This window comes from Martes martes (assembly GCF_963455335.1).
Source record: "Martes martes genome assembly, chromosome: 8".
Classification (NCBI taxonomy): Eukaryota; Metazoa; Chordata; class Mammalia; order Carnivora; family Mustelidae; genus Martes; species Martes martes.
This window is the reverse complement of record NC_137895.1, coordinates 7,542,201-7,557,196: the sequence shown is the minus strand read 5'-3', so window position 1 is coordinate 7,557,196 and position 14,996 is coordinate 7,542,201. Positions and strand designations below refer to the sequence as shown.

Genomic DNA, 14,996 nt, shown 5'->3' with positions numbered 1-14,996 from the left:
AGAGCTAGGTTTCACACTGGTCTTCTGAAACTCTACCCACGTGCTCCTCTCCAAATCCTTGCTTCGGCGCACAACCATGGACTTTATGCAGCACTCCCCCCATCCATCCCCACCCCCCAACACCGGGTCCCAGGTGCCCAGGTGTCCTCTGTGGCTGGCACGCAGTGCGCTGTGCGAGGGCTGAAATAATCTCTCAGCCCCTCGGACCACCTGCTCTCAAACGGAGCCCCCCCAACAGCCGGAGACCGGCCAGCTGAACGAGGAGGGAGGACAGCTGCTCACGGGGACGTCTGGGCAGTCCTGAAGAGCCAGGCGACAGAGATGCCAGGGCCCCGAGGGAAGACTTCTGCCACACGAGTGATGCGAGCATGGAGAGTTCAGCCCTGGGGAGAGTGACAGGCACAACTCAAGCTGGAAGAAAAAGCATCAACATGGGACGAGAAGGGACAGGAAGGCGGGGATCACCACTGGGTGGCCCCTCTCACTTGTTTTCGATCCAAATGGAGTTCTTTTTTTTTTTTTTTTAATTTTTCTTATTTATTTGACAGAAAGAGAGAGACAGCGAGAGAGGGAACACAAACAGGAGGAGAGTGAGAGAGGGAAGCAGGCTCCCTGCCGAGCCTGATGCGGGGCTCGATCCCAGGACCCCAGGATCATGACCTGAGCCGAAGGTCATGACTGAGCCCCCCAGGTGCCCCCAAATGCAGTTCTGTGGGACTCAAACACCAGCCAGGGCTGCGCCGTCCAGACCGGCGGTCAGGAGGCCGGGCAGCAGAGCCTGCTCTCAGCCTCCACAACCTCACACAGTGACAGGTTCCAGGTGTTCACCACGCAGCCAAGGAGAAGCAGGAAGACCTTTCTTTGGCCCTTACATGACTTACTGGGGAGAGAAAAGAGCCTTGTTCTCATCATCAGTTTCATGGCTTCCTCACACAGGCCTGTGCCCTCTCCTGACTGGGCCGGCTCACTCGCAGCCAAGACGGAGGCCCTTTCTGGAACCAGGACTCAGCCGCCGGGCTCCCCCACACAGCGTGCAAGGGCCTCTGCACTGGGCTCCCTCTGGCATCCGGATTTCTTCTCTCCCAAGCCCACCCTATGTGTCTCAGCTCCTGTGCCTAACTCACGTGGTTCTCCCTGCCTCTAGTGTCCCCTTCCCCTCTCTTAAGGACACTCCACACACCAGCTCATCCACGGAGACTTCCGGGGCCCTCTGAAACTGAGTACCTCCCTTCCCACTCAAGGGCAGAAGCTCCTCAGAGGCTTGGACCGTAGCTGGGCACCCCTGGTGACCCACAAAATGGAGGCAGCACGGCCAGCCTGCGCTGGGGAGGTGGCGATCTGCCCGGGTTTTAAGGCTAGACAAGCTTGAGCTCTAATCCCAGCTCCACGGCTCCCACCTGAGCCCCGAGGCAAGTCCCATCTCTCACTTCCCTGGGCTTTCATTTTCCACTCTACAAACTGGGGATGAAACTCACCTCAGGGACTTTCAGGAAAATAAAATGAGATTCTATGTGCATGGCACTTAAGACTGCCGACTCGGCATTCAGCGAATGGCATTTCATAGCAAATTCGTGTTTCCTGAACTGAGGTGAATGTCTACCGAGAAACACAGGAACAGAGATTCAGCTGGACCTCTGTTAAAATCCTGGCTCTGCTATGTACCAGCTGTATGACCTTGGGCAAGTTAGGTCTTCCTAATCATTTTTCCTTCTTTATAAAGTGGTAACATTTCCACCTCCCTCCCCCCAGGATGGTACATGATTGAAAGTGACAAGAGCTCGGGGGAGCTCTATAAATTTTAAGGCCCTCTAGAGATATTAGGAATGTGCATGGCCACGCTCCCACCCACCCAAGGACTCAAGTGGCTTCTCAGCCAGTGCAGGGGAACAAGCCTGCCTACACTCCCTGACAACCAGGCAAGCCCAGACCAGTTTCCCTGGTTGGACGCGAACCTCAAGAGGCCACGCAGGTACTGACATAGGTGCCTTCACTTCCAAACTCCAGGGGATTCAAGGTTGACGAGTGTTAGCCAGGCTCTGGCTAGGGATGAAAAGGCAGGGCCTATGTTCTGGTTCCTAATTCCCTCCAGTCCTCATTCCTCTACACAGATAAGAACATCCATCCCTCTCCCAGGGGGCATTCAGGTACATGGACCAGACCTCCAAGAGGGTCCTACCTCTGGGGAGGGCAACCAGTACTCCCAGCCCTGCCTGGGATCATGGTGGTAAAGGTCTGAAGACGTCAGGGGCTATATCCTGAGACTGCTGTCGTGGTCCCTCATTGTTTACTATCCCTTCCCACTTGCCAACCTAAGCTGTCACCAGCGAGGATGGCCTCCAAAAACACGACGACCAGCAGGGAAGCCTGTACGTGCTTGCGGACATATCGTCTCTGAGCCTCACTGTTAGATGGGCCCAATGATATCTCACAGAGCTACTAGGCCAAACAATGTGATAATGTAGCTAAACAAGCCTGAGCACAAGTAGAGTAAGTGGTCGTTCGCACACTCCCTTTCCTCCCCTGGGCTAGCCTGCGCGGGGACTCACCGTCTTCGGCAGTGTTGAGTTTGAGGCTCTTGCCCTTGAAGCTCAGCTGTCCCCCAGCCACCTGGGTTTTGGCAAGTGTCTCTGCTAGCTTGGCAATGTCTTCAGAGGCCATGCCGGCCACGTTGCTGGGCTCCCCTGGAAATCTGCAAACTGAGCAGGACAAAGTTTCATTAAAAGAGAGGAGTCGGAGTGCCCGGTTGGCTCCATCAAGTGTCTGCCTTCAGCTCTGGTCATGATCCCAGGATCTTGGGATCGAGTCCCATATCGGGTTCCCCGCTTGGTGGGAAGCCTGCTTCTCCCTCTCCTACTCCCCCTGCTTGTGTTCCCTCTCTCACTGTGCGTGTGTGTGTGTGTCTCTCTCTGTCAAATAAATAAGTAAAATATTAAAAAAAAAAAAAAAGAGAGAAAGAGTCTCCTGGGGCCCCCCAGCTGGGGAGGACAGGGCAGGACACCAGCTATTTCAAGGCTTTGACCCCCGCTTCCCCCACTATGAAGACTTCAACAGCTAAACTAGTGGGAGAAATGAAAATAGGGGGAAGGAACAATTCTAGAAAGGTGGAGAAAGTGGCAAGAATGTAGTAAAATCACATTTTAGCCTCTGGAGAGTCACTATCTCACTTTCACTCCTCCCCTGCCCAAATGTCCCAGCTGGGACACCAAGCATAGCCATGTGAGCTGTCTGTTTTCTGGGTCCCTTGTGAATGGCAGTTGAGTCCCTGACCAATAGCAGCGAAGAGCCCCAAGCACACACCTGCCTGATCATCTTGGCTGCTCTCTGTTTGAGGGTCCCATTCCTCAAACAGAACTAAGATGGCTATGGGATCCAGGTCATCCATCCCAGGAAATGCCCCACCACCCACGCTGGCATGTCTCTGGGCGTGGGGCACAGGGGTCAGCCCACTGCACAGCCAGTTTCGACCTTGGCCAGGAGACTGGGCAACCCATGGTGGCCAGACCTCAGGGGTTCCTAGGAGACCAGAGGTTTCTACATCACAACAGCCACCATCACAATAGATCAAGGGCAGAGTTCCTAAAGAAAGGAGCTTCCAGCCTGGCAGAACTCAGCAGACTGGCAGGAAGGGTCACTCCATTTTCCTAAAGAGGAAAAGGCAGGTAATCAGGGAACACCAAGGAAGACTGATACGGGGGACAGAACTTGACCCACAGAGACTTCTTTTCATCCAGAACACGTTCTTTCCCAGTCTATTCATCCTTAAGACACAATTGTGATGGTTCCCCCCCAATCCTCTCATTCCCCCCAGGCGTCCTCTGGGTTCTGACAGCCAGCTTCCCACCTCCTTCTCTTTAACTTAACCCTGATCACCCTGGTTTGTCTATCTTTACCAGGAAGCATGAATTATTCTTCCGGGTAAGGAGGCGTCTTTTCATACATTCAACAAACATTTATCGTGTACTACTATGTTCTACACTTGTTCCAGATACTGGAAGCACAGCAATGAATGAAAAAGACCGTGCCTTCTTAAAATAAGTGATCTTTCTCTCTTTTTTTAAAAAGATTTTATTTATTTACTTATTTTAAAGATTTTATTCATTTATTTGACAGACCCAGCGAGAGGGAACACAAGCAGGGGGAGTGAGAGAGGGAGAAGCAGGCTTCCCACTGAGCAGGCCCATCCCAGGACTCTGGCATCATGACCTGAGCCGAAGGCAGACACCCAATGACTGAGCCATGCAGGCACCTCTTAAAATTTTATTTTTTAAGTAATCGCTATGCCCAATGTAAGGTATAAACCCACAACACCAAGATCAAGAGTCCCGAGCTCTAACAACTGAGCCAGCAATCCATCCCTTAGAACATGTGTTCTCCACAAGATACGTAGTATCTTAAAACAATGATAAGGAGAAAAACAAACTGAGAAGATGTTAAGGAGTTTTCTGGGGTTGCAATTTATTTCTCTATTTTTTTAAAGATTTTATTTATTTATTTGACAGAGAGAGATCACAAGTAGGCAGAGAGAAAGAGAGCGAAGCAGGCTCCCCGCTGAGCAGAAAGCCCTATATGGGACTTGATCCCAGGACCCTGAGATCACGACCTGAGCCGAAGGCAGCAGCTTAACCCACTGAGCCACCCAGGCACCCTGAGGGTTGCAATTTAAAACAGATTGGTTAGAGGAGTGCCTGGTGGCTCAGTTGGTTAAGCGACCGACTACTGACCTCAGTTTAGGTCTTGATCTCAGGGTCATGAGTTCAAGCCCCATGTTGGGCTCCACAGTGGGCATAGAGCCTACTTTAAAAACAAATCAGAATGGTTAAAGAAGATATTATTAGGAAAGGAACAAAAACTTGAAGGATATCAAGGTCTGGGCCAGGCAGGTATCTGAAGGAAGAGCATTCCTGCAAAGCAAATAGCAAAACTGAAGGTTCTTGGTCGGGGGGGGGGGGGGGGGAGAGAGAAGATTAGAGGAACTGCAAGGAGGCCAGTGGGGCTGGAAGGCAGAGAAGGAAGAAGAAATAAAGCAAGAAATGAGAAAAGAGAATTAGCAAGAGGCCAGAATCCCAAAGGCCATTTAAAAAATGTGGCTTTTACTCTGAGTGGAAAGGAGAGCCACTGGTGGGCTCTTAACAGAGAAGAGCAGGCTCTGACAGACGTTTTGACAGGATCACTTAAATGCAACCTAAGGCCTGGCATCTGGAAGGTGATCCAAAAACGAAGAGATGACACTAAATAAACATTAGCCTGAAACCCCGCCATCACTTGCAGTTCTGGATAGGACAACTGGAGGCAAGAGAAATGGTGGGGGGGGGGGGGGGCGCCTGGGTGGCTCAGTGGGTTAAAGCCTCTGCCTTCTGATCGGGTGGTGATTCCAGGGTCCTGGGATCGCCCCGAATCAGCATCTGATGCATCGGGCTCTCTGCTCAGCAGGGAGCCTGCTTCCTCCTCTCTCTCTCTGCCTGCCTCTCTGCCTACTTGTGATCTCTGTCAAATAAATAAAATATTAAAAAAAAAAAAAGAAAAGAAAAGAAAAGAAAAATGGTGGTGGGGCTCCCAGGTATGCTCCTACTGAAACACAGAACTTCTCGGCTAGAAAAGGGCCTGTTCCTCAGTCCAATACACATACACAACATCCACTTTGAAGACTACCAAAACGAAGCACAGAGAGGTGCTTGATTCGCCCTAGGTCTGCAAAGGGTCAGTAAATACACAAACGGTCCTTTCCTTTCGGGCACGAAAGTCGCAGATTTTCTCAGGTGCACATCTATCGTTCCTGCGAAGCGTCAGCAGTGACTCATGGCGATCTCAGGGGCTACGGCGCCAGCCCAGGCCCTCCGCGGGCGTGGGGCTATGGGGAGGCGGCGACAGGGGAGCGACGCGCGTGTGCGGGCCTCAAATGACAGGCGGGAGGCGCGGGAGCCCCATCCGGGATCCCCGGAGGACGCGCACCGCCCCCAGTTGTCACCGACGCCAAGAGACGCCACTGCTGGCAACTGCGCCAGACGCCCTCTCCAAGCCTCAGTTTCCCCATCTGGGAAAGGGGCCTGTGCCCCCCCCCTCAGCACCTCCTCTCTCAGCCCCTCCGCGCTTGGCCGTGGAAGCGCAGGGGATAAGGCCGCGAAGACACCCAGAAGGCGCACAGGGGCGCCACACCTTCCTCGCCCAGATGCAAGGACGCGCAGCCCCCCCGCCCCCACCCTAGGCAGGTGACGGGGAAAGGAAAGGGACCCCGACCCTTACCGTAAACAGGCGGCGCCGCCGCGTGGGACGACCTGAGCGCGCGCGTCCGCCCGGCGGGGGCGGGAAATGATTTAGGGTCCGGGTCAGGTCGGGTCGGGTCGCCGCCTCCGAGCCCACGGATCCCGATACCCGGCACGCTCTTCCGTCAGCTCTCCCGGCAGTTCTCACCACTCCCGTCTCCGACACCACCTGCTCCCCGCACGGCGGCGGATGATGGCGGAGGAGGAGGATTTTGAAAGCCGGCAGTTTCTTTCCTTCGATTTGATTTGTTCCAGGCCCAGGCCGGGTTTCCCTCCCCCCACGCGCGTGGCCTCTCGGGTATGGTAGTCGAGTTCTCCTGCGCGGGGGGCGGTGGCCGCGGCAGGAGTGCGCCCACGAACTACCAGTCCCGTGATGCACCGCGTCCCAGCGCGCCACCGCCCTCTCCCTCTGCGCCCTCCCTTTTCGGCTTCTGGCTCTTTCTCCAGGAGGCCACAGGGCGGCGTGTAACCCCGGGCGCCCAGAGAGACTACAATTCCCGTCAAGTCTTGCGGCCCAGCCGACTCAGCCCTTCCGGAAAGGTTCACGCTCACCTATCTTTATAGACAAAGGCTAGTACTCCCCAAGGCGAGCTGTTGGATCTGTTCAGCAAGAAATACGTATCCGTTTCCTCAAAGGAAAGCCTCGCCTTTTTAATCCCATGAAATTGAAAGGCCACTCGAAGGCTTTCACATAAATAGCCGCAAGTTGTTTGATAATTAAAAAGGGGAAATGGCTATCCTATGTTAGAGAAGCTGGGACACCATCTTAACCAAATGGTCCACGTTAACATTAGTAACACGACAAACTGACGTCCACTGCACACCTGCTGAAGTGATGCACTGAGAAGGACGCAGCGGCACCGTGCAGTCAGCAATGCGTAAGATTAATCCAATCCTGAGGAAACATCTGCCAAACCCAAACTGAGTTACAGTTTCTTCCGCTACAGTTAGAATAACCGGTCTGTACTCTTGCAAGAATATCTGTGTCGCGAAAGACAAAGAAAATCTGAGGAACTGTTGCAGATTTAAGGAGACTAAAAAAGATATGACAACTAAATGCAAACAGGGGTCGTGGACTGGATCCTGGACTGGGGAGGAAATTACTGTAAAGGCCAATATGGAGACAATTTAGCAAAACCTGATTGCATATTAGATGATAGCATTGTATCAGTGCTAAAGTTACTGCGCCTGGGTGGCGCAGCTGGTTGCGCCACTGCCTTCGGCTCAGGTCGTGATCCCAGAGTCCTGGGATCGAGTCCCGCATTGGGCTCCCAGCTCTGCGGGGAGTCTGCTTCTCCCTCTGACCTTCTCCCCTCTCTCTCACTCTCTCAAATAAATAAATGAAATCTCTTTAAAAAATTGATTGATTGTTATTATTGTGCTGGGTTATGTAAGAGACTGCCCTTGTTCTTGGGAATGTATGCTTAAATAATTAGGGTTATGATATCAGCAACTGACTTACCAATGGTTCAAAAAATGTATATATACGTAGAAAGGGAGAGAGCATGCATATGGCCTGATGTTCGAAATAAGTGAATCTGGGTGAAGGGGTATAGGGGGTTCTTTGAACAATTCTGCCACTTTTCCCTAGGTTTTAATTTTTTAGGTATCAGAACACAAATAGCTTTTCTTTTTTTCTTTTTGCAAAGAACATTTTATCCATTATATAAATAACATGTGTTTGCTATAAATACTTCAACCAACATAGAACAGGATAAAGAGAAAAGTAAACATTACCCGAGAAACTCTAGCACCCAGAGATAATCACCATCAACATATGCAGCCTTCTCCAAAGTCACCTCTCACAACTTGGCCCACGCACATGATTTTTGCTTTACCTGCAATTGAAAGTTAAATATATTATGTGCCAGATCCTTTCACACACAGTTAATTTAATCTTTACAACCACAAAGGAAGCGGGCATCATTGCCACCCCTTCTAGCAGAGAGATGAGAAAACAAGCTCTATACCCTGGTTCACACCACTCTTGAGATGTGGGTCCTCTTTCCAACCAACCTCTCCTCTCCTGCCTATAAGGCCCATGGCAAATGCCATCTCCTCCGGGAGGCTTTTCTACACCACTCTGTCCAGAATGAGTCACCTTCCTCTAGGCCCTACAGCAAGCTTCAAGTCCCCACAGTGGCTGATTTGCAGTTCTGAGGGCTTTTTCACAACTTTAATAATATTATTGGCAGTGTCCTTGTCAACCTGGGAGAGCTTTGGGGTAGGTACTGTAACCATCTTGGCAGCGTCTTTTCCGGGATTCACTTGTCGTAAGTGCTTCACGTTTCCTCATTTGAACTGGATTCCAGTCAGGGTCACTGGATGTTTGCTTAAAATGAGTCATCATCTGAGAAGGCTGAGATGCTTCCAATTAGGCCTGATGCTATTCTTGTGCTGATTACAGCTAGGACTGATCAAATCAGTCTGGATTTTCCTTGGGGTGATCCCCAGCCTCCCTTTTCCAGTTTTTCTTCCTGAGGCCTCCCTTGACCTTCTGACAGAGACCTCCCAGAGAGAAAAGGAGGGTAGGCGGTAGAACATCTTAGGTGATCTTCCCTGTCCTCACCTAACTGATGGGTCATAGGATTTTCAGGTTTGGAAGGGAATTCTTAGCAGAAACAATGGTCTTCAGGGTACCTGGCTAGCTTGGTCCGGTCCATAGAGCATGTGACTCTTGATCTCAGGGTAGTGAGTCCAAGCCCCACGCGGGGTGTGCATTCTACTTAATTTAAAAGGAGAGAAAAGGAAACAACAGCCTTCAAGGGCTAAAGAGGTATTAGGAGGTAATGAGAGCCTGGGGGAGAGTAAATCTGTCTGAACATGTTCACGTTCCACACTCAAAATCACCAAAACAGCCCAACATCACCCCTTAGCAATCCAGATTCTGTTTGTTACTCCTGAATCTAGATTCTAGCTCAAACCACTTTAAAATGGGAAAACTGGGAGAAGGAGGTTACACAATGGTATACAGTGTCAGAGGAGTCCACAGCCGTCAGTGTTTCCAAGCAACGCATTTGTCATCTCTCCTCTTTCCCCAACTCACTCTCTCTCCCTTTCAAGGTATCACCTGAAAGCTAGTTTGCCCAGCCCAGTAAATGGAATCATAGCCTTTCACAGATGGTTAGAGCCATCTCAGGCCACGCCTCTCTTCAACACTTCAAAGAATTGAGGACCAGAGAGGTTAAGTGACCTGCCCAAATTACACAGTAATTTAGACATGAGACAGTAGGTTTTTTTGTTTGTTTTAAGTAAGCTCTATGCCCAGCATGGGGCTTGAACTCATGATCCCAGTAATCAAGAGTAGCTTGCTCTACCAAATGAGTCAGCCAGGCACCCCAAGATAAAAAAGAGCAGAAGCCAGATCTCTGGGGTCCTTTTCAACACACATGCAAAACAATTCATTTTGTGAGTATGAGGTGGGTATAAGGGGAAAGGAGAATGTTTTAGACCTTTCTGTCTCTTATGCAGCTTCTTTTTCTTTTGTTTTTAAAGGATGTTTTGAAGAGAAAAGCAGGCTGCCTCTGGTTAGTTTGGTTTACTTTAACTGAGTGTTTTAAATTCCATTGTGGTGTCTGAAAACAAACTTAATTGCTAATTGTAAATGGAATAAATAACAATATTTATACCGGTACTAAGAACTACTAAGGCTGCAGACTTGCCATTTAGTGAGATCAAAGACAAATGCCTGAATTATGCCAGACATGTGAGGAATGTGGAGAGAAATTCCCAAGATCCATCAGGGTGCCGGTGCTCCCCTAGGGCTCCTAGAGAAAGGTGGTGGGCCTGGCCTCCCAGCATTGCAGAGGAGTCTGCCCCCTCACCCCCAAGGGTCACCTCCCCTGGTGGGAAGGTGCTGCTAACAGATGATTCTGTTAAAGACCACTCAACCACATTCTCCCCTGTGTTCAAGCCCAGGGCTCCCCATCAGAATACACGACCTTTTTAAACTTTGATAAGTAACCATAATCAAAATAATTCATTCCCCCCACAAATAGTAATCAAGTATTTGCTATGTACCAGGCACTGTTCTGGCTCTGGGAATCCAAAGGTGAGTGAGACAGAAAAGAGTGTTGTCTGTGGAGGAGCTTAAATTGTGGCCTCATGTTTCTGGAGAGTTTCCTGATACCAAATGCTTTTGGTAAATTATTTTCTCTTTTAAGAATTCTTTTGTTCGGGGCGCCTGGGTGGCTCAGTGGGTTAAGCCTCTGCCTTCGGCTCAGGTCATGATCTCAGGGTCCTGGGATTGAGCCCCGCATCGGGTTCCCTGCTCAGTGGGATCCTGCTTCCCCCTCTCCCTCTGCCTGCCTCTCTGCCTACTTGTGATCTCTGTCTGTCAAATAAATAAATAAAATCTTTTAAAAAATAATAAGATTGCATTTATTTATTTGAGAGAGAGGGAGAGAACACAAGCGGGGGAAGGGGCAGAGGGAGAGAGAGAAGGTGACTACCCGCTGAGTGCGGAGCCCCACACAGTGCTCAGTCCCAGGACCCCAGGATCATGACCTGAGCTGAAGGTAGACGCTTAATGACTGAGCCGCCCAGTTGCCCCCAAATAAATAAATCTTAAAAAAAAAAAAAAAAAAGAATTGTTTTGTTTCAAAATGGAAGTATTTATTTATTTATTTATTTATTTGAGATTGTATTTATTTATTTGAGAGAGAGTGAGAGAGAGCATGAGAGGGGAGAAGGTCAGAGGGAGAAGCAGACTCCCTGTGGAGCTGGGAGCCCGATGTGGGACTCAATCCTAGGACTCCAGGATCGTGACCTGATCAGAAGGCAATTGCTTAACCCATTGAGCCACCCAAGTGCCCGGAAATAATTTTTTAATAAATACTGACAGGAATTTTCACAAAATAGTGTAAATGCAAAAGAGCATTAAGAATAAAGTTAAGGAAACAAAAAAAAAGAATAAAGTTAAGGGGCACCTGAGTGGCTCAGTGGGTTAAAGCCTCTGCCTTCAGCTCAGGTCATGATCCTGGGGTCCTGGGACTGAGCGCTGTGTGGGGCTCCGCACTCAGCGGGTAGTCACATTCTCTCTCTCCCTCTGCCCCTTCCCCCGCTTGATTCCAGGGTCCTGGGATCACCCCCCCCCCCAAATTGGGCTCTCTGCTCAGCAGGGAGCCTGCTTCCCTCTCTCCCTCTCTCTCTCTCTGCCTGCTGTTCTGCCTGCTTGTGATCTCTGTCTGTCAAATAAATAAATACAATATTAAAAAAAAAAAAGAATAAAGTTAAGGGGTCGCCTGGGTGGCTCAATGGGTTGAGTGGCTGCCTCGGGCTCAGGTCATGATCCCAGAGTCCTGGAATGGAGCAGTGCATCAGCCTCCTTGCTCAGTGGACAGCCTCCTTTTTCCTCTGCCTTCCGCTCCCCCTGCTTGTGCGCGTGCACTCTCTCTGACAAATAAATAAATAAAATCTTAAAAAAAAAAACAACAGTGGGACGCCTGGGTGGCTCAGTTGGTTAGGCGGCTGCCTTCGGCTCAGGTCATGATCCCAGCGTCCTGGAATTGAGTCCCACATCGGGCTCCTTGCTCGGCAGGGAGCCTGCTCCTCCCTCTGCCTCTGCCTACCACTCTGTCTGCCTGTGCTCGCTCGCTCTCTAACAAATAAATTAATTAAAAATAAAATAAAATAAAATTCTAAAAAAAAAAAAAACACACACAACAGAATAAAGTTAAGGGGCACCTGGCTGGGTTAGTTGGTTAAGCATCTGCCTTCGGATCTGGTCATGATCCCAGGGTCCTGGAATTGAGCCCCACATTGGGTTCCCCGCTCAGCGGGGGGCCCGTTTCTCCCTTTCCCTCCGCTGCTCTCCTTGCTTGTGCTCGGTCGCTCTCTCGAATAAATACCTAAAAGGGGCTCCTGGGTGGCTTAGTCATTAAGCATCTGCCTTCGGCTCAGGTCATGATCCCAGGACCCTGGGATCGAGCTCCACATTGGGCTCCCTGTTCGGCAGGAAGCCTGCTTTTCCTCTCATACTCCCCTGCTTGTGTTCCCTCCTTCTCTCGCTGTCTCTCTCTCTTTGTGTCAAATAAATAAGTAAAATCTTAAAAAAAAAAAAAAAAGGAAAAGGATATGTGTTCCTTTACTGGCCGCTTGGGATGGTGGGATCACATCATTTGCCAGCTAGTTCATTTGAGGCAAGATGTGGGGATCCAGCTGGCCTCAGTATCCTCCTCCACAACACGGGGGTGATGGTAACAAGTGGTGGCTAATCTGATTGACTGTCAAGAGCAGTTCACTGTAAATTGTGCAGGGGGTATATTTATCAGATATTCTTATCCTTTTTACAAATGAGGAAGTTGATGATATGAGATTGCCCACAGTCACCCAGCTAGCAAGAGGTGGGAGCTGGGACTCCCACCCACCTTGGTCTTCCAAATGCCGTCACCCAGCTTCCCCAAATCTCCAGGGAAGCTGCCTTTAACCCACCATCTTGGGTCTATCCCAGGTGACCCAGGGATTGATTTCCCACGAAATATCAGAATCCCCAAGGGGTGCTTGTTAGAAATGCTGAATCAGAATCCTTTTTTAAAGCATTTTATTCATTTATTTGACAGAGAGAGGTACAGTGAGAGAGGGCACACAAGCCCTGATGTGAGGCTCGATCCCAGGACCCCGGGATAATAACCTGAGCCGAAAGCAGACGCCCAATGACTGAGCCACCCAGGCGCCGCTGAATTAGAATCTTTTGAGAGCTGGGGATTAGACATCTTCATTTTAAGCAAATCCTGTTCTGCAGTAAGTCCAAAGACCTCTGGACTCTGCTCTTCATTTTCTTTTTAAAGATTTATTTATTTATTTATTTGGCACACAGAGATCACAAGTAGGCAGAGAGATAGGCAGAGAGAGTGGGAGGGGGAAGCAGGCTCCCCGCTGAGCAAAGAGCCTGATGCAGGGCTCAGGGCTTGATCCCAGGACCCTGGGACCGCGACCTGAGCCGAAGGCAGAGGATTTAAGCCACTGAGCCACCCAGGCGCCCCTCTGCTCTTCATTTGTGGACAGGAATGCCCATCCTCTTCTAGCCAGAAGCTGCCTTTCTGTTTCTTAGAGTGTAGAAAGGGACAAGACCAGAAAACATTCACAGAAAAAGGAATTTGAGAACATCTGATGATGCAGGTGCATCCCTCCCACCCCCCTTTCAAGGCTTCCTTAAGGCACATAGTAGAAAATCGTGGGAGGTCATACAAAACACACAGGCTCTGGAATCAGAACTGCCACCTGGGACAAATCAATCTCCTGGCCTCAGTCTTCCATCTGTAAAACAGGCTTCCTAAAACCAACCTTCCAGGGGCACATGAGTGGCTCAGCTGGGTAAGCATCTGACTTTTTTTTTTTAAAGATTTTATTTATTTATTTGACAGACAGAGATCACAAGTAGGCAGAGAGGCAGGCAGAGAGAGGGGAGGAAGCAGGCTCCCTGCCGAGCAGAGAGCCCGATTCCATTCGGGACTTGGTCCCAGGACCCGGGGATCATGACCCGAGCTGAAGGCAGAGGCTTTAACACACTGAGCCACCCAGGTGCCCCAGCATCTGACTCTTGATTTGGCTCAGGTCATGATCTCAGGGTCCTAAGAACAAGCCCCGCTTAGGGCTCCTTGCTCAGCAGAGAGTCTTTTCTCTCCCTCTTCCCCAACCCCCACTCATTCTCTCTCTCTCAAATAAATAAACATATACACCCCCAAATAAATAAAACCAAGCTTTCAGGATCATTGTGAGAATTAAGTAAGTAGACACATCTCCAGGTTCTTGCCCTCCTCACACTTACAACAGTGTGTTTAAATGTTAAAAATCTGTCCTACAGGGGCGCCTGTATGGCTCCGTCAGTTAAATGTCTGCCTTTCGCCAGGTCATGACCCCAGGGTCCTTGAATCGAGCCCCAAGTCAGGCTCTTTGCTCAGCGGGCCACCTGCTTTTCCCTCCCTCTCTGCCTAATGCTCCCCCTGCATGTGCTCTCTCTCTCTGTGTGTCAAATAAATAAATAAAATCTTAAAAAAAATTTTGTCTCACCAATGCATCCCCAGCTCCTAAGATGTGTCTGGCGCAAAGGTTTAGAGAAGCAATAACATTTATTAAGTCTGCTGGGGTCACAGCTGATCCTCAGTAATTAAAATACACACATGTGTACGTGTATGTACATACATACACACGTAAGTATGTGTGTGTGTCTGAAATTAAAAGGAGGAAAGGACATTTGCAGGACTCTCACGGGGTGTGGGAGTCGTCTGGAATCAAGGGCGCAGGTAGTGGCAGCGAGGATGACACGGTATTTGGAATCAGAAGCTCGGGATTCAAATCCAGCCTGGGCCTGCCCGGCTCGGAGGCGGCTTCGGGGAAGGCCAGACAGCCCGCCTCTCTGGGTCATCTCCCTTCACCTACTGGGTCCTCTAAGTACCCTCAAACCCTTTCCGGAAAGACCTCAAACATAAGACACCAGCCGACGGAGGGTCTGATGCTTCTCTGAGCCTCCGGTCCCCATCCGCGGGTTGGGGCGGGGGGCTTTAGTGAGAGCACCTGGCAACGCGGGAGCCCCTCCACCTACCGGGAAGGGCCGAGGCGCTGAGTTGGACCAGCAACGACTCGCCCAAGGAGAAAGACCTAAAAGGGAAGGCCACGTTCAAAGAAAAAATTAAGGTGGCTTCCAGGCAGGAGCTTTGCACGGGGCAGGGGGACTTCCCCGCCCCCAGGTGCGCAGCCCGCGCCGCCCACCCCGGGCGCGAGGCGAGGGCAGCCGCG

At 50.4% G+C, this 14,996-nt stretch overlaps 1 protein-coding gene across 1 annotated transcript in view; it reads right to left on the bottom strand.

The window, feature by feature from the left end:
• The window catches only part of RANGAP1 (Ran GTPase activating protein 1), a 30,934-nt gene extending 24,439 nt beyond the window's left edge, over positions 1–6,495 (bottom strand). Inside the window, exons 1-2 of the mRNA XM_080810739.1 lie at positions 6,241–6,495; positions 2,547–2,696 (exon numbers count right to left, since the gene is read on the bottom strand). Coding sequence (XP_080666865.1) covers positions 2,547–2,658 — 112 coding nt within the window. The 5' untranslated portion in view covers positions 2,659–2,696; positions 6,241–6,495. The remainder of the gene's footprint in view (positions 1–2,546; positions 2,697–6,240) is intronic.
• Positions 6,496–14,996: the final 8,501 nt, after the last annotated feature.